At 47.0% G+C, this 18,298-nt stretch overlaps 1 protein-coding gene across 1 annotated transcript in view; it reads right to left on the bottom strand.

Moving 5' to 3' along the window:
* Window positions 1-238: 238 nt before the first annotated feature.
* The window catches only part of Mei1 (meiotic double-stranded break formation protein 1), a 62,842-nt gene continuing 44,782 nt past the window's right edge, over window positions 239-18,298 (bottom strand). The window contains exons 20-31 of the mRNA XM_075960104.1: window positions 16,935-17,210; window positions 12,572-12,737; window positions 9,738-9,842; window positions 8,381-8,491; window positions 7,953-8,113; window positions 5,872-5,953; window positions 5,541-5,716; window positions 3,643-3,724; window positions 2,973-3,079; window positions 1,770-1,901; window positions 1,492-1,604; window positions 239-435 (exon numbers count right to left, since the gene is read on the bottom strand). Of these exons, the coding sequence (XP_075816219.1) occupies window positions 390-435; window positions 1,492-1,604; window positions 1,770-1,901; window positions 2,973-3,079; window positions 3,643-3,724; window positions 5,541-5,716; window positions 5,872-5,953; window positions 7,953-8,113; window positions 8,381-8,491; window positions 9,738-9,842; window positions 12,572-12,737; window positions 16,935-17,210 (1,557 nt within the window). The 3' untranslated portion in view covers window positions 239-389. The remainder of the gene's footprint in view (window positions 436-1,491; window positions 1,605-1,769; window positions 1,902-2,972; window positions 3,080-3,642; window positions 3,725-5,540; window positions 5,717-5,871; window positions 5,954-7,952; window positions 8,114-8,380; window positions 8,492-9,737; window positions 9,843-12,571; window positions 12,738-16,934; window positions 17,211-18,298) is intronic.

Here is an 18,298-nt window from a genome sequence, read left to right as displayed (position 1 = left end):
GACCACTCGAAGGAAAGACACCCTCAGAGTTCCAATCACAAGCCCTTGCTCTGCCCTCCCAGCTCAGGGTCCTCTCGTTCTCTATGCACATCTACTATGAGGCACTTAGCACAGGCTCCTTAAATGCCGTCTCCACTCCGCCCCTCTCCACCTTTGTTAAAACCCAGTGTCCGACTGACAGCTGAGGAACAAGTTTCAGAAAGGTGAGTTCAGAAAGAAAGCCCACACAGGAATGTGAACTCATTGCTTTATTTCAGGATTCCATTTTCACGGTGGAGTAAATGGCTCCTGGCGAAGGACTGAGATTGACATTTTTCCATCAACAACTGTCCTGAATTTTTCTACAGGTCTCCCTTCTTTCCGTGTCTGGGCCTTCGTGTCCTTAGAGCTCAGTCTCTGATATGGGACAGGGAGACTGACACACCTCCAAGGCAGCTGGCAGGAAGCATGAGAGGAGAATAGGAGAGAAATGGAGCTAAAGGCGTAGGGAAGGGAATCTCACACCTCCAGAACCCCAAAGGGCAGGAACGGTCGGACAAGAGCATGGATGTGGGGCTGGAAAGACAGCTCAGTGGTTAGGAGCACTGGATGTTCTTCCAGAGGACCCACATGGTGGTTCTCAACTATCTGTAACTCCAGTTCCAGAGAATACACCCTCACAATACATACATGCAGGTAAAACTCCAATGTACATAAAGTATAAGTAAATTATGTATTAAAAAGAGCATGGGTGCTTCTAAAATGGAGAAGTAGTCCTCCTACACACACACACACACACACACACACACACACACACACAAGCACTATAATGTCTCCAGCACATCACAACCTAGAGGACTGTGGCCACCAGGACAGCCAGTCGTCCCCCCTCTTTTTATTTCGCCTCCTCCTCCCTCCCATGTTTTTCAAGACACAGTTTCTCTATAATAGCCCTGGCTACCCAGGAACTCACTTTGTAGACCAGGCTAGTCTCCGCCTGCTTCTTCCTGAGTCCTCTCTCTCTCTCTCTCTCTCTTTCTCTCCCCCTTACCTCCCTCTCTCCATCTGTCTCTGTCTCTCTATCTCTCTGTCTCTGTCTCGCTCTTTGAGATAAGGTATTGTTAAGCCAGGCAGTGGAGGTGCACGCCTTTAATCCCAGCACTTGGGAGGCAGAGGCAGGTGGACCTCTGTGAGTTAGAGGCCAGCCTGGTCTACAAGAGCTAGTTCCAGGACAGGCACCAAAGCTACAGAGAAACCTTGTCTTGAAAAAAATCAATCAATAAATAAAGTATTGTTATGTAGCGTAGGCTGGCATAAAAATTTAAGATCCTCTTGCCTAAGCTTCCTGAGCACTGAGATTTACAGGTATATATTACCGTGTCTCAATCCCAGCTTTCTTAGGAACTTACCAGCCCTCCCTACTTGAACAGGGGAAAGAATACTGCTACAGCCTCCGTGGCCTTGGAGATGTTGCCCAGGCCACAGCGCCCACCCAGATGCAAGAAAGGATACAGCATGTCTTGAAGGGCTGGCTGGGCTGGGAAGGTCCTGGAACAAAGTCTCTCCAAGGAGGCCTGCAAGGTCTGGATTTTGTTGTGGTCAGTCAGGAGACCCGCACTCTGGACCTGCAGGAGAAGGGACAGGAGAGACAGGCCCTCTCTAACTGTCCCCCACCACTCATATTCTTGACTTCCCAGTGGCTTAAGTGGCCAGAGCTTCCACTCGCCACAGAGAAGATGGTCTTGAGGGTCTAGCCTCATACAGCTGTATAGTATCCTTTTCCCACTCACCTGCAGGAAGAAGCCACGCAGAGCCTGGAGGGTATCATTTGGGAGAGTTGACAGGTCAGCCAGTGCTTCAGCTTGCAAAATAAGACCCACCTCTTCACGAGAGAGGATGTTGTTGCTCTGGTACTGCACAAACTAGCCCAGAAGAAAAGCCCCAAAAGTCCATAATTAGAAGAGATGCTGTTTCTGTGCACTGCTGTGCTCAGCACTGAGCAGGGAACACCATTCTCAAGTCCAGAGTCTTGTTTTTAAGGGCTGCACTGGTGAGAATGGGTGGGGTTGTCTCACAGGGGAACAGGGCAAATGAGGTAGATTGAGATCCAGAGAGAGCTGGCCTTAGTGACTTCTTCATCAGGCTCCTTCCCTCAGCCTTGCACTGCAAACTCATGGCCAAGATGGACTGAGTGTGGTTCCTGTAACCTCCCTATGTGCTCTTGACCCTACTACTCCCACCTCACTTCCTAAAATACTGTCTCCTTCTGCCTATTGCTCCTTTAAGCTTTGGCTGACACATTACTTACACTTCACAAAAGCAATTAATTCTCTTCGTGTTTTCACCTCTGGTTTATTTGTGGGTGAGCTTCACTTGTCAGCCATGAGCTTGTTCCTTTGTTCTTCATTCAGCAAGAATTATTAATGTGTAGGGGGCTGGAGAGATGGCTCAGTGGTTAAGAGCATTGCCTGCTCTTCCAAAGGTCCTGAGTTCAATTCCCAGCAACCACATGGTGGCTCACAACCATCTGTAATGAGGTCTGGTGCCCTCTTCTGGCCAGCAGACATACACACAGACAGAATGTTGTATACATAATAAATAAATAAATAAATATAAAAAAAAGAATTATTAATGTGCCAAATACTCTGTCACTCAAAGTATCAAACTTAACTATTCATTTACTTGTCTTTCTCATTTTCTAGAATAAGGGACCTCTGGAGGCAGAGTATGTGACTCTGGGACATCCTTAGTACTTAGACCTGTCATGTGGCAAAAGACCTTGGCCATCGTTTCATTAAAGAAGTAAGAGAAAATGTGTCCTAAGGTTAGCTGTAGCTACTCACAGGCAATCCCTGGGCAGGTCTCTTGTAGGGAGAAGGCCTACAACTGCTCCTTAAAGATTAGGGTCACCTAAAATACCTTTGTGTTTTGAACTTCTTTAGCAACACCCTGCTGGTATCTTCCAACCATAGGGCTATCCTATCTGCACTTACCACGGTCATAAGTCTCAGTATCTCAGGTCTAAGGAAGGAATTCTCTCCAGCATCCAAGAGGGTGAACAGCAAAAACCGATTCCAGGGCTGGGAGGCCACATGGAGTGCTGTAAGAAACATCAGTCCCCGTGGTTAATGCTGTCCTTCCAGAGACCCGGGAGCATGCCCAAAGAGGAGTTTCTCCTATTGGCTTAAAACAGGCTGGGTTCGCCGGGCGGTGGTGGTGCACGCCTTTAATCCCAGCACTCGGGAGGCAGAGGCAGGCGGATCTCTGTGAGTTCAAGACCAGCCTGGTCTACAGAGCTAGTTCCAGGACAGGCTCCAAAAACCACAGAGAAACCCTGTCTCGAAAAACCAAAAAAAAAAAAAAAAAACAAACAGGCTGGGTTCATGAGGTCTCTTGCCTCGACTTCTACCCACCTATCTGGACTCTCAGTAAAACAGTCTATCCCATAACTATGAGAGGTAGACAACTAGAAAGTCTCTGCTACTTAAGAGCACTGTGACCACGGTTAGGCAGATCACTTGAACACTCTGGTGCTCAGTGCCCACATCTTACAATGGGCATACAGAGTCCTCTGCATGGTTGTCAGAGCACTGGAGCAGTAATGATGGGTTGATTCCCTCCCATCTTGATCATGGACAATGAAAGAATAAGGAAGGTTTCTACCAATGTCTGGGCTCCTGGCATGCAAGTAGTCCAGCAGGGCTTCCAGACAGCCAACACAGGCTTGTGATAATAGAGGATCTTTCTGGGAAAACAAAACAGAATTAGTCAGGATTTATTTGTTTTTCTAAGACAAGATCTCATGTAGTTAGGCTGGCCCCAAACTCCAGGAACATCATATATATATTAACCAATAAGGTTTAGGTTTTTAGTTATTTAGATTTGTTTTTCAGATATGGAATACAATCCTGTAGATAACTTTAAGTGCTTGTCAGAGTCATCTGTCATGTACAAAGCACAATATTTATATTAAGTAGCACCTTTTTGTGAAGCATACTCTTTTATTTTTCCTGAAACAGGTCTCACTATAACATTCCCAGCTGACTTAGATTCTACTGTGGAGATCAGGCTGGCCTCAGACTTGGGGCAATCCTCATGCTTCTATTTCCCAAGTACTAAATTAGGGACACAACAAGGCACCCAGTTGTAACAAACTTTCAAAGAAAGACTTATTTACATCTGTTTTATGTATACACTATATGTGTGCTTGGTGCCCATAGAGACCAGAAGAGGGGTTGCAGCCCACAGAAGTGGAATTACAAACCGGGCGGTGGTGGTGTACACCTTTAATCCCAGCACCCAGGAGGCAGAGGCAGGCGGATCTCTGTGAGTTCGAGGCCAGCCTGGTCTACAAGAGCTAGTTCCAGGACCGGCACCAAAGCTACAGAGAAACCCTGTCTCGAAAAAAAAAAAGTGGAATTACAGATGGTTGTGAACCACTGTGTGCTGCTGGAAACTGAACCTGAGTTCTCTGCCAGAGTATCTAGCACTGTTAACAACTGAACCAGCTCTACAGCCCCCAAAGATGTATTTATTTTTATTTTATATGTATGAGTATATGTATGAAAGTGTACCATGTGAATTCAGTACCCACAGAGGCCAGAAAAGATCACTGGATCTCTGGGAACTGGAGTCATAGATGGTTGTCATCACCCTTTTGAATGCTGGAAACTGAACTCAGGTCCTCTGCAATAGGAGGGAGTGCCCTTAAAAGTTACCTTTTTTGGAACTGTGATTTGTTTTAGAAAAGGAGATGAACCCTGGGACCCACTAAAAGGTTCACCCATAAGACACTGGAAGACTTACAGTGTGTCTAAACCAGCAGAACCTGGTTTACTTTTTAAACATCAGAACCTTTTATCAAACAACACTTTAAACTCTAACAAACACATGAAAAATTCACCATCACCAGTGACTTGTTTAATGATGCACAGATGTGCTGCATTCTTTCATGCTGCACTTGTTTAACTCTGTGAAGCTTTGTTACTTTGCCTGCCTAAAACACCTGATTGGTCTAATAAAGAGCTGAATGGCCAATAGCTAGGAAGGAGAGGAATAGATAGGAGGAGCAAGAAAAAGAAGACGAGGACACCAGGGGCCAGCCACACAGCCACCTAGCCACAGAGTTAGAAAAAAAGAAATACAGAATAAAGGTAAAAAGCCCAGAGGTAAGAGATAGTTAGAGAGAAACTCCATCATGTAAGTTAGGAAAGCTAGCGAGAAACAAGCCAAGCTAAGGCTGGGCATTCATAAGTAAGTCTCTGTGTATTTATTTGGGAGTTGCGTGGTGGGCCCTCAAAGAGAAAAAAAACCCTACAGACCTGTATCTTATATGCCTTCTAAAAGACTCCTTCAACTACACATTCATACTATCTGCTCTGTTCCTCTAGAAGTGTCTAATACAATGACCTGAACTCTTGGTCTTCCTGCCTCCACCTCCCAAATGCTGGGATTTCACATACGTGACTCAGTGGCTGCTCTGACGGAAACACTCTTCTCCTGAGAGGAAGCCGTCTTTTCCTGCTGTCCCACCGCAGGGGCCTGCTCAGCCGGAGCCTTACCTGCACCAGGAGGTTCTGAAGCCCGATGAGCAGGGACAGCACCTGTGAGGTTTCCAGTGGAGCTAGGACAGAGTCCTCAGGAGTTGGCAGCGGTTGGCCCCCTGAGGGCACCAAGGCCACCAAGGCAGAAGAAAATCTTTGCTTCAGGGCTGTCCGCAGGAATCGTAGGATGGCAGCTAGAAAGAGGAGACTCCTGACACCCCATTCCTCTTCCACTCCCATCTTCTACCCAGAAAGGGAAACGGTGCTGATAATTATGGTCTGGGCGGGTGGTCCTGTCTAAGAATCCAAGGGAAAGGTTTTTTCTCCCGCTGGGAAGTCCATACCATACCTGACAGCAGTGCAGACTTTTTCTTTGGAAAGCTGAGAGCCTTCAGTACTTGGCTTAGTTCCACAGATAATGTCTGATGGACCTGGCAGAGAAGCGGGGAAAGGGGCTAATTCCAATCAATGTTCTGTAGGTGGAGGTAGAAATGGCTGCCCACTTCCTATTGCACCTGCTGCATCAAGACATGGAGGCGACAGAGCCCTCTGAGCTTTACTGTCCTGATGCCAGGAGTGTGAGGACATCTAGCCTGCACCTAGAGAACTAACTCCACGCTGAAGTCATCGCAGATAGTACAGCCTCCAGGAAGCCTTGTTCAGCCTCATCTGCAGCTTGGTCTCTGGTTCCACTCACCTAACCCGGAACACCTAGAGTTCGACACACCAAATCAGAACCTTGGCTCTTGCCAAGGGTGGTGGCACATGCTGATTGTTGCCATGAGAGGGGAGGATTGGGAGTTCAAAGCCAGCCTGAATTATATAGTGAATCACTAGATAAACATAGCGGGTAAGTCACGGAATCTCTGCCTCCAGAGTTATCTTGGAGACTGGTGCAGGAGCACCATAAGTAAACATGAGTCAAATGTCCAACTGAGCATCTGGACAGGGTGGCGGGTTCAAAGCCGGTCTGTTCTGTCCTCCTCCATCAGAACACGAGCTGCCAGAGGGCAACTACTACTACTCCGCTCGACTCAGAGTCTAGCACAAGGAAATCCCTTACATATCTGAGACTGAATTAGGGCAGTGCAGCTGGGTGGGAGCAGATTGCCGGCTAGGTATATGCTGATGGCCAGCCGCAGTCAAGAAGGAGGAAGGAGGGCAGCCTTCTACCCAGGCACATGAGCAGAGAGTGAGAGTGGTCCAAGCTCCTCACAGAGTAAAAGAGGAAGGTTCTGTTCTGAATCACCCATAGGACCATCACAGTGACACATACCTATAAAATCATATTTGGGAGGCCGAGGCAGGAGGATGAGGAGTCAAAGGCCAGAACCAGCTACCTAACAAATCTGAGGCCTGTCTGGGTCACATGACATCCTATCACAATAAAATTTAAAAAGAAAAAGAGACAGGCATGGCTAGACACGCCTTTAATTCCCCCATTCCAATGGCAGTGGCAGGCACATCTCTGTGAGGTGGAGATCAACCCAATCTCCGTAACCAGCTCCGGGGCTACAGAGAGAAACCCTGTTTCAATAAATAAATAATAAACAAAAATCAGCCCTAGGCAACGCCGCGCAGGGTCGGCCACAGCACAGAACTGCCATCATTTGCCACTACCACAGGAGCCAAAGCTGATTTCCCTTCTAACAGAGAACTGGCCGTGCTGGCTGCTGCGCAAATACTGCGGAGGCCAGAGATGGTGTCTGTCTGCCCATGAGGAGCAGCTTGGGGAAGAGCTAGCTGTGTATGAAACGGCCAGGAGTGGCGCTCACAAAGGACCTTGTGATGACAAGTTCCTGCAGAAGGAAACGAGGGTTTCTGTGGAGATGTCCCCTGCTTTCGTGTTCTCTGCGTCCACCTCCAACAATGACAATGCCAGCTAACTACATGTGGCACTCTACATCTTGCCGGTGGGCACGACAAGGTCACAGCTGGCTCCTGCCTTCTTGTCTAAACCGATCTATTTTTTTTCACTCCCTCATTCCAGCTACACATACCAGCTTATCACTAAATACGTACCCATGTCCTAAATTTGTGCATCTTTATGCCCTTGCTCACATTGTACTGTCTGCCCTGGAGCACCTTCCCCCACTACCTTTGTCAAGTAGTCTTCCTTCAAGGCTTTACTTAGAAAACACATTCCCTAAGGGTAAGGCAAATGCGATAGCCATTTTTATTTCTCTGTGCCCAGAATACAGCCTGACATGTAGATGATCCATTCCTGTTAAAAAAAGAGTAATTTAAACCAAGCTGTCAATAATCCGGACTCCCTTATTGTTGTAGGTAAGAACTCTGAAACTTAGTATAGTAAAGTATTTTGCCAAGGTCACACAGCTAATATGCCACAGAACTGGGGACAGAACTCGGAATTTCACCTCTTCTGTGAGCGCTGTCTCACGTCCTGAGGATATGGCACTAGACACTAACCTGCAAATTGCCATCGTGCTGCTGGACAGAGATGGAGGCAGTGAGCAGCCAGGCAGAGCAGAGCAGTGGAGTCCTGGGAGAGCCTGCTTCCGTCCAGGTGAGGGCCAGCATCTTCTCCAGGAGCTCAACCAAGGCTGTGCAGCTCAGCAGTACAGCAGCAGCTGCAGGGAAAGGGGGAGGGGCAACCGTCTAGCTTACCACCTCTACGATACTGGGTACCTAGTAGGGCTTCGAGCATACAAAAACAAACAATGGCTCATCAAGGGGACCTAAGGAGACTTGTGCATTGAAGAATCAAAGCCTACCAGATTTTGAGTCTCATCGTCAACCACACACAAACACCTAGTTACTTTTTAAGAAGAAAAACCTAAGGGCACCAAGGACCCCTGACATTGGCCTCTTCAGTGACTCTGTGGGAGCCCCTGTACCTCTTTTCTGGCTACTGGGTGTGGTTCGATGGAGACTCCAGTACAAGAAGTTGAAGGAGGGCTGCAGGATGTCCACATCCGCAGGGCTGCACTTCCCACACAGCTTGCTGACTGCAAGAAACCAGAGTCCACGGGTAGCCCACGGCACAGCACTCTAGTTTAAGCACTCTTACACCTCACACAGGTGCGGGCCAACAACTGGCTGGTTTCAGATGCCAGTCTCGGGGGAGAAGACAAACACTGTGTTATAGCCAGTGGAAAGAAGGAAGGCGACAAACTTAAAGGTATGTCTGTCCATCTATACAAACACATGAGCAACCCACAACCAACCGGCAATCTGAACACACTGTTAGTTCACTTGCCAAGGGCATCCTCTTACTGTGCACGTGTCAGCCTGCTACCTGTATTGGCTGGTTTTGTGTGTCAACTCGACACAAGCTAGAGTCATCAGCTCCTGATCCTGCTCCCTCTTAAGTTCTGGGATCACAATAATGAAAAAAAATTTTTTTTTTTCAAGACAGGGCTTCTCTGGGGCTTTGAAGCCTATCTTGGAACTAGCTCTTGTAGACCAGGCTGGCCTCGAACTCACTGAGATCTGCCTGCCTCTGTCTCCCAAGTGCTGGGATTAAAGGCATGCATCACTACTGCCCGGCTGAATAAACATATTTTTAAAAAGATGCCCAGAGGGGGCTGGAGAGATGGCTCAGTGGTTAAGAGCATTGCCTGCTCTTCCAAAGGTCCTGAGTTCAATTCCCGGCAACCACATGGTGGCTCACAACCATCTGTAATGAAGTCTGGTGCCCTCTTCTGGCCTGCAGACATACACACAGACAGAATATTGTATACATAACAAATAAATATTTAAGAAAAAAAAACGATGCCCAGAGAACTGTGGACTGGATGGCCTGAGTCAGCTGTAAGACAGGGAAGACAGCCGACCAGATATTGGGAAGTGTTACCTGACACAGACTGCATCCAGAGGCCTCTGTGTGCCAAGAACTACACATCTACCAGAACACATATGTGTATCTCAACCCTACATGAGGGATGCTCCATTTTAACCTATGAACTCAGTACAGGCAAGGTGGCTCTGTATACAATTATCAATAGCTAACATGCAAATGTCTTCCTGACTTCACTACAGCTGGTACCTATCCTACACTGATTGTTAGTTTGCTGTTTGGGGTTTTTGTTTGCTTTTTAGAGTGGGTGTCTCCCAAATATTTCTTTACAATGAGCAGAGGAGGTCAAAAGACGACCCTAGGAACAGACTGACTTGTTCACATTTTCCGAACCAAGTGGGCCCCAGCATGCTCAGCCCCAGGCCCGTGGGCACTACCTAAAGCAGCCAAGTCACCTTGATGAAGCAGCTTCATGGCCATGCTGTCCAGTTCTTGCTCCGACTCACTCCTGAGCTGCACCAAGGAGAGGAGGTTCAGCAGCAGAGGCAGGTTCCCCGAGACTATGGAGGACAAGAACCGGCTGCTCAGAGAGCTAAGCTCAGACCACCCAATGGTCGAATACCACCCTGCCACAAACAGTCCCAAGTAAGGGCACTTGGCTCTTTCATGAGGGACAGCAGTAGCTTAAACACTGGGTGCCAACTCTAGGGCGCCATTGGGAATTCATTACTTCACTAAAGCCCATTTAAAAACGTGTAAAAGGGGCTGGAGATATGGCTCAGCGGTTAAGAGCACTGATTGTTCTTCCAGAGGACCCAGGTTCAATTCCCAGCACCCACATGGCAGCTCACAACTGTCTGAAAATGCAGTTCCACAAGATCTTCACACCAATGCACATAAAATAAAGTTAAATAAATCATTAAAAGTTTTTTAAAAAAACGGTGTAAAAATGGACTTTTATTCCTACTTTGCAGTTAAGAAAACTTTAATCCCAGCACTCGGGAGGCAGAGGCAGACGGATCTCTGTGAGTTAGAGGCCAGCCTGGTCTACAAGAGCTAGTTCCGGGACAGGCTCCAAAGCAATACAGAGAAACACTGTCTTGAAAAACCAAAAAACAAAGCTCATAGTGATTTCTCACAAGGGTCCCACTGCTACTGCAAGGCGGGTGTCATGCCCTGATTGCTTGCGAGCCCCCAGCTCCTATGTTGAAACCCTAACCTTCACTGTGAATGGGGTGCCACTAGGAGCTGATCAAGTCATAAGCCATAGTCACCATGGATAGGATTAGCACCGAATAAAGAGACTCTGAAGAACTAGTCACTTGTCCCTTCTGCCGCACAAGGACACAAGATGTCTGGACATGCACTCTCACCAGACATCAAATCTGCTACTATCTGGACTCTGGATTTCCCAAGCACTGTTAATAATATCCAATTGTTCACGAGTCACCAAACAAAGACAGAAATTGAACACAAACCTAAATCTATTTTCCATTCTTTTCACTTAATCTCTTTCTTTCTTTCTTTTTTTTCTTTTGGCTTTTTGAGACAGGGTTTTGCTGTCTAACAATCCTGGCTGTCCTAAAACTCACTCTGTCCTAACTCACAGAGATCATCTACCTCTGCCTCCTGAGCACTGGGATTAAAGCCATGTGCCACCACTGCCTGACAGTCTTTTTCTCTCTTTCTTTCTTTCTTTCTTTCTTTCTTTCTTTCTTTCTTTCTTCTTTTTTTTTTTGAGTCAGGGTTTCTAAGTGCAGCCCTGGCTATCCTAGGGCTCCCTTTGTAGACAAGGCTGACCTAGAACTCAGAGATCTCCTTGCCTCTGCCTGTCAAGTTCTGGAATTAAAGGAATGCACCACCATACCTGTCCATAATGAATCTCAAAAAAAAATAATTGTGTTTTTGTTTTGAGACAGGGTTTCTCTGTATAGCTCTGGCTGTCCTGGAACTCACTATGTAGACCAGGCTGGCCTCAAACTCACAGGGATCGGTCTGCCTTGGTCTCTCCAGTGCTGTCACACCGTTACACCTGGCCTCAAATTTTTTAAATTTAATATTATTATTATTACTATTATTAGTGTGTGTGTGTACTGTAATGGGGGAGGGTGCAGCAGCACATACATGGAGATCAGAGGACAACTTCACGAAATCAGTTCTCTCCGTCCACCTTTACATGGGTTCCAGAAATCAAACTTGGCTTGGCGGGCTGTTGAGCAAGGTTGCTCAGCTGTCACCTGCTGAGCCATTTGGCCAGTCCAACCCTTACTGTAAACAGTACCATTGTCCAGATACATTTTGTTCTTCCCTGGAAAGGAAGGGCTTGGATCCTCAAAACTCCAGGGTTCTTTCAGAAAGTGGACGTGGGAACCGCAAGCCTCTTCCCCCCTCCCCTTGATGGCTCAGAAAGTTAGTTTAAAAAAATAAGATTCTTGCCGGGCGGTGGTGGCGCCCAGCACTCGGGAGGCAGAGGCAGGCGGATCTCTGTGAGTTTGAGACCAGCCTGGTCTACAGAGCTAGTTCCAGGACAGGCTCCAAAGCCACAGAGAAACCCTGTCTCGAAAATCAAAAATAAATAAATAAATAAATAAATAAATAAATAAATAAATAAATAAAAGATTCTTGGCTCAGGTGTGGCAATGATGGCTTTAATTCTAGCACTCAGCAAGCAGAGACAGTGGATCTTTGTGAATTCGAGGCCAGCCTGCTCTACAAAGTGAGCTGCATGCAACCAAGGCTACACAGGGAGACCTTTTAAAAAAGAAATCAGATTCTTGAGCCAGGCATGGTGGTATATACATACCTCTAATCCCAATACTCCAAAGACAGAGGCAGGTGGATCTCTATGAATGTGTGGCTAGCCTGGTCTATATGAAACTTTCTCTCAAAACCCAAAAGCAAAATCAGATTCTCAAAGAAAAAAAAAAGTCAGCTTCTTTAAAAATAGCTGAAGACAAATCAACCCTAATTTTGAGTTTCTTCATATTGAGAAGCCAGCTTCTGTGACTGCTAGCATATCCTCCTGGGGCTCACTGGGGATTCAACACATCACAGACCCACCCTACTCCCACAGCCCTGCTGGTTCCCAAGCCTCCTCCAGATCTGCACTTTCCTTTTCCCTCTGGGAGCTGCCATTTTTGTGACAAACAGCTCTGTGCACATGCTGTGCACGGTAGGGACTGGCCTGATTTTTCTTCTGTTGCAAAACCTGATGCTCTTTCTTAGAGCACACTTCACCAAAATAGAATGGGCTACCCTACATGTCAAAACATGTCCAAGGAAAACTGACCTCCTGAGGCGGGAGCTCCGCACTCCACCAGCAGGCGCTGCAGGATGAGCAGGAAGTGGCCTCGGATGAGACCACCCAGCTCAACATCTTCATTCTCCTGGATGAAGGTCCCCAGGACAACCAGGACCTTGCGGGCTGTGTCCATGGGGCTGGAATAGACGAGGTCCTGAGAAGAGAAGGAAGCCGGAGCTCAGAGGGTACACAGCCAGGGACAGGTAGACAATGCAGGGAAGAGTCAGGGACCATACCCAGGATGATGGTTTCACAGAAACTGAGCAAGATCTCACTTAGCACCTAACTTTGTACCAAATGCCCTGGTGGATGAACGGACTCCTCACAAATCCTGGAGAACAGTCCCATCGTATTACATGAAGAAGCAAACACAGACATTCCACGATTTGCCCAAGGTCATATAAAGCCAGTAAGTGGCACCAAGGATGTGACTGTATGCCTCTGGCCTCAGGATGTCTCTCTCTTGTAGTTAGAGGCGAGAAGAAGTTGCTTTTAGGACCAGGAACCTGAGAGCCAGAAGACGACACAGAGGGCAGAGATGTCACAGGTCAGAAGAAAAATAGGTTGGGAAAGATTCAGGGACAGGAAGTGAGGACCAGGTTAGGCCCCTTCTCTGCCATGGCATCTGCCCATCCCTGCCCCAAGCAGTGAAGGACTTGGGTTCAGGGAATGGAAAAGGACATTTTGTTTTGTTTGTTTTGCTTTTGGAGTTATTTTAATGAGCGTATGTTGAAGGCAAAGCAGGCAGAAGGCACACCAGGCACTGTCCCTGATAGCTCCTGGCACCTACCAGCTCAAATACGCCAATGCCTTTGGACAAGTGAGTGTGTCAAGCCAGTTATGATAGGGTGCTATGAATCCAAGGTCGCTCAGACGCCATCCAGAGAGCATCTCCCAGTGCAGAGAAACGTGACTGCAGGGCCCTTCAGCCAAACAAACCCTGATGTGATGACCTCTGGACAGGCAGGATGCAATGGGGAATTGTGAGCATAGGGCTTGGGCTTTGGAGAAACAATGACAATATCAGCAATTAGAACCTAATAACATAGGTGCTGCTCTGTTTATATGTGATAGCCATACATTTGTCTATACATTTATCTTTATTTATTTATTTATTTATTTATTTGGTTTTTCCAGACAGGGTTACTCTGTGTGATCTTGTCTGTCCTGGAGCTCACTCTGTAGACCATGCAGGCCTCGAACTCACAGAGATCCACCTGCTTTTGCCTCCCAAGTGCTGGGATTAAAGGCGTGCACCACCATGCCTGGCTGTCTATACATTTTTTTTACATCTTCCTGATAACTTTAGGTATAACTCCAATTTACAAATGGGGAAACTGAGGCAGATAGATTAGTTGCCTATCAACTAATCTAGAAAATAGTAGAGAACCAGACAGAGTGCTACAATCTCAGCACTCAGGAGGATGAGGCAGAGGAATTCCATGTGCATGAGGCCAGCCTGGGCTAGGTATTAATTTCTGGGCTAGCCTAGGCTACAGAATAAGATGGTGTCTGAAAAAGAAAAAGGAAATAGTAGTGCTGTAAATTCTACTCCAGAATGTGTTAATGAAGGGGAGGGGTGAAGCAGCTTTATCTCTGACACTTCATGGAGACTCAAAAAAACCACATCTCTGAGAAGACAAAAATCACAAATTGGAAGGCTAAGGAAAATCAAGATAATTTCAGAGATAGATGTGTGGCCTGAGCCTAAAATTCTAGAACTCGGAGGCAGGGATGGGTGGGTCTCAAATTCACCCACCTCCTCTGCTTTAGGCTGAAACCTAAAGTAGGAATAACTTACTCAGGGTCAAGAGAGAAAAGGCCAAGTCAGTTTTCCTGCCGTCCTTTGCTGGCCCATCCCTGCTCCAGTGTCACAAAACTGGTCCCTCAGACATCTGTGAATGTTAAAGATCTAAAAGGAGAGGGGTTGCGTGGTCTTTGTGGGCCGCAGTGAATGCGGTGTGCTGGTGCGCGCACCTCCTCACGCGGGTTGGTGAGAAGGTGTTGGGCGCACCCATGGCCCACTGCATTTTCAACTGTCCAAAGCTGTGCAGACTCAGAACAGAGCATCTGTGACAGCCTTGTTTTTCACAGCCGAACAATGTGCGTGAAAGACCACCCGTGGATAAGAGTGGCGATTAAGGGCTTTGTTTTCTGCTGCTAATTACCCATATCAAAACCAGAAATTGGTCCCAGCATATATTTTTAGACTCCTTTCCCCCCTGTGGCTAAAAGCTGGGAAGAAATGGTGGGAATTCTATGTGTGAACAGCAAGCAAAGTTGTGCCTTGCTGTTCTTTTCAGCACTGATGTTTCTAGGACCTACTTCAGTAAGACTCGGTAGCTGTGGTCTGCAGTCCAGGCCATGATCCTTATCACCTTGGGCAGCTCTATTAGCATCTCTGAGTATTATCCAGCTCAGACTCAGAGCCAGTGATTAACAAGCGATTATCTGTATGCGGGGCTTAATATCCCTCAAACTCCCCCTCTGCCTGCTGTCTCCTTTTTATCTGAAACACAGGAAAGCCTCCTTTCCCAGATCTCTAAACAGCATCCAGCCCTGAAGGTGGCTCCTTCCTATTGAGCTCTAGGCAAAGGGAAGTAAAAAACTCCTGGGGCCTGATGTAGCCACCTCCAAGAAGAGATGAACGGGACAGTTTACATTCGAGGGCAAGGTCTGAGCCGGAAGGATAAAATGGTGCACCCCATCCCTTCCTGAGCATGTGGAATCTAAGGATTTGGTCTTGTGAGATTCACTTTCTTTTTGGTTTGCTTCTCCTAAGTGTTTATTTCCTCTGACACTGGTGGCCCAGGGCAGTTTTCAGGGTAGTCTCCACCCTAACAAGGTCCAAACTACGAAAAGCACAGAAAGAAGAGATAACGAGCTGCATTGTTTTCATATGAATTATAGATTTATATGTTTACTTATTCATGAACTCAGTACTTCATGTGTTCCAAGCACAAGCTCTATCACCGATTTACACCTCCATTCCAAGGAGCTCTGCTGTGGGAAAATTCTCCTGTACACTGTAAAGATTTGTCACTTGTATTGGTTTAATAAAACGCTGATTGGCCAGTAGCCAAGCAGGAAGTATAGGCAGGGCAACTAGACTAAGAGAATTCTGGGAAGAGGAAAGGCAGAGACAAGAGTCACCAGCCAAATGCAGAGGAAGCAAGATAAGAAAGACTCACTGAGAAAAGGTACCAAACCATGTGACTACACATAGACAAGAATTATGCGTTAATTTAAGTTGTAAGAGGTAGTTAGTAATAAGCCTGAGCAATAGGCCAAACAATTTATAATTAATATAAGCCTCTGTGTGTTTCTTTGAGACTGAGCAGCTGCAGAACCAGGTGGACAGAAACTTCTGTCTACAGAGCTTCATGTTAGACAAAACTGCCAAGTACATGGTTGGTATTACAAGACTGAGTCTGGAGTGGTCAGAAGTGAGGTGTAGACTTGACTCATCAGCATATAGGTAGAGGCTACCAGAGTCTGGAATAGGTGACCAGCCCAGGAGAGATGCACTAAGTGAAGACAGCTTCAGACAGAGCTCTGCAGAATACCACCCTTCAAGACCTAGCCAGGGCACAGGGAAATCTCTAAGGGACTCAGAAGGAGCATCAGAAGAAGGGTGAGGAAAATCGAGAGATGGCATACCTTAAACCAAGAGTGGGCACTAAAAAGAAAGAGGACAGCCATCAATATCAACAGTCACTTAAGATGATTACCAGCAAGCCGGCGGTAATCAGGCAGAGACATCCTAGTTATAATGGTGATGCAGTGTTGTGTTTTTTTTTTTTTTTTTTTTTTTTTTTTTGGTGATGCAGTGTTAAGGAGCATCAGGGCCTGAAGCCAAAGGGTGGAGGAATTGATGAGATGGAGGTGAAAAGCTGGAAGGAAACAATTACTTCTAAGAGTTGGGCTGTGTCAAGGAGGGAAATCAAAACATAAAGAGCAGGAGGCAGGGACTCGGGAGCCCGTAGGTAAAAGGAGAAGGCCTTCAGAGCAATTAGAGAATAGTGCGCAGGGCTTACACTCACACACAAAAACCAATCTCTCTCTCTCTCTCTCCTTCTCTCTCTCCCCTCTTCTTCCTTCTCTTGCTTTTGTTCTTATCCTTCTTCCTCCTTCTTTAAACTCACTGTATAGTAGAGGCTGACCTTGAACTTCTGATCCTCCTGCCTCCACTTCCCTAGTGATGGGATTACTGCTGTTCATCACCGTACTCAGTTTATGCAAACTGGGATGGAACCATGGCCTCCTGCACGCTAGGCAAGCACTCTGTCAACCGAGTTGCATCTCCCCAGGCCTACTGTCCATGAATGCAGAAATGAATGAGTGCACCCACCAGCAAAATGAGGAGGATGCTAGGCGTGCTTCTGAGCATCTGGAACAGGGCTGCCAAGCTGGCAGGAAGGATGGCACATCCAGGAGACGAGTCGTGATCTAGGTTCTCATAGTTGCACTCTTCCCAAGAAAACCAAAGCTCCAGGACACGATACCCGAACCTGCTCATCAGCTCTGGGTAGAGCAGGAAGAGCCTGAGCAGCAGCGGGTGATGGGTGTAGACCAGGCGCAGGTCAGAGATGCCTTCTAGGAATTTCCTGATTGCACTGATCACAGTCTGGAGGGAGAAGAGAGCAAATGAATAGACCTTGCAGAGGACCTGAAACCCCAAGGAGGTAACCAATCACTGAGGTATCTCAGCATCCCAGGGCATCTCGCTGATCATCCCAACGTCTTGGAGAGAAAATCCCACAGTGCTTGGCTCTAACAGCAATTCTCAGGCAGGAGCGATTTGCTCCCTGTGTGACGTCTGGTAGGGTCTGGAGATGTTTCTCGTTGTCACGACAGGGGAAGTGCTGCTGGCATCTACTGGGGAGACTGCAGGGATGCTGTTAGATACCCTACAAAGCCCAGCAAAGATCCTCCCAGGAGAAAACCCCAGTGCAAGGTAAAGTAGATCTGGGGCTGAGGAGCCCAGGCCTGTCATGGCACCTCAGTGTAAGATGATTATCAATATTTCTGTCTGTCTCCTACCCCAGACTGAAAGTGCACCTAGCAGTGGGTCTGCCTCAGAAGGGAGAAAGCAGATGTGTCATGTACTAAACACTAGCAACCACTCCCTTCCCATGGAAAACTGATCAGCATTCAAATTCCTTATAGTCTTGACAGTAAAGAGTAACAGAAAGGCTGAATTTTATTGGAAACTGCTCAGGAGATCAGTAAGACATACCCAAGTGTGTCTGGGAGGGCATTTTCAGAAAGCCTAATTACGTAGGGGGAGGGAGGGAAGAGCCACCCTGAATGTGAGTATTACCATCCGAGAGGGTGGGGGCTTGAACGGATAAAGGGGAGAAAAGGGGAAAAAATCCATTATAAATGTGCGGCTCAGCTGGAGGTGATGGCACGTGCTTCCAATCCAGCAGAGGCAGGCGGGTGTCTGAGTTCAAGACAGCCAGCGCTACTCAGAGAGACCCTGACTCTCTGAGTCAAAAAAAAAAAAAAAAAAAAAAGCAAGCTAGGTTGTGGCTGAGGTAGCTTTGTGAGTCCAGCAGATGCCTCAGTGGTCAAGAGCATCAATTGGTCTCTCAGAGGATCTGAGTTCAATTTCGGACAACTAACAACCATCTGTAACTCTAATTCCTGGCCTCCAAGGGCTTCTACACACATAAATAAGCATACATCATTTTTATTTTGTTTTGTTTTCCT

This window comes from Microtus pennsylvanicus, chromosome 2 (genome assembly GCF_037038515.1).
Source record: "Microtus pennsylvanicus isolate mMicPen1 chromosome 2, mMicPen1.hap1, whole genome shotgun sequence".
NCBI classification, from domain to species: Eukaryota; Metazoa; Chordata; class Mammalia; order Rodentia; family Cricetidae; genus Microtus; species Microtus pennsylvanicus.
Note: the sequence above shows the minus strand (reverse complement) of the source record. Positions and strands in the feature narration are given on the sequence as shown.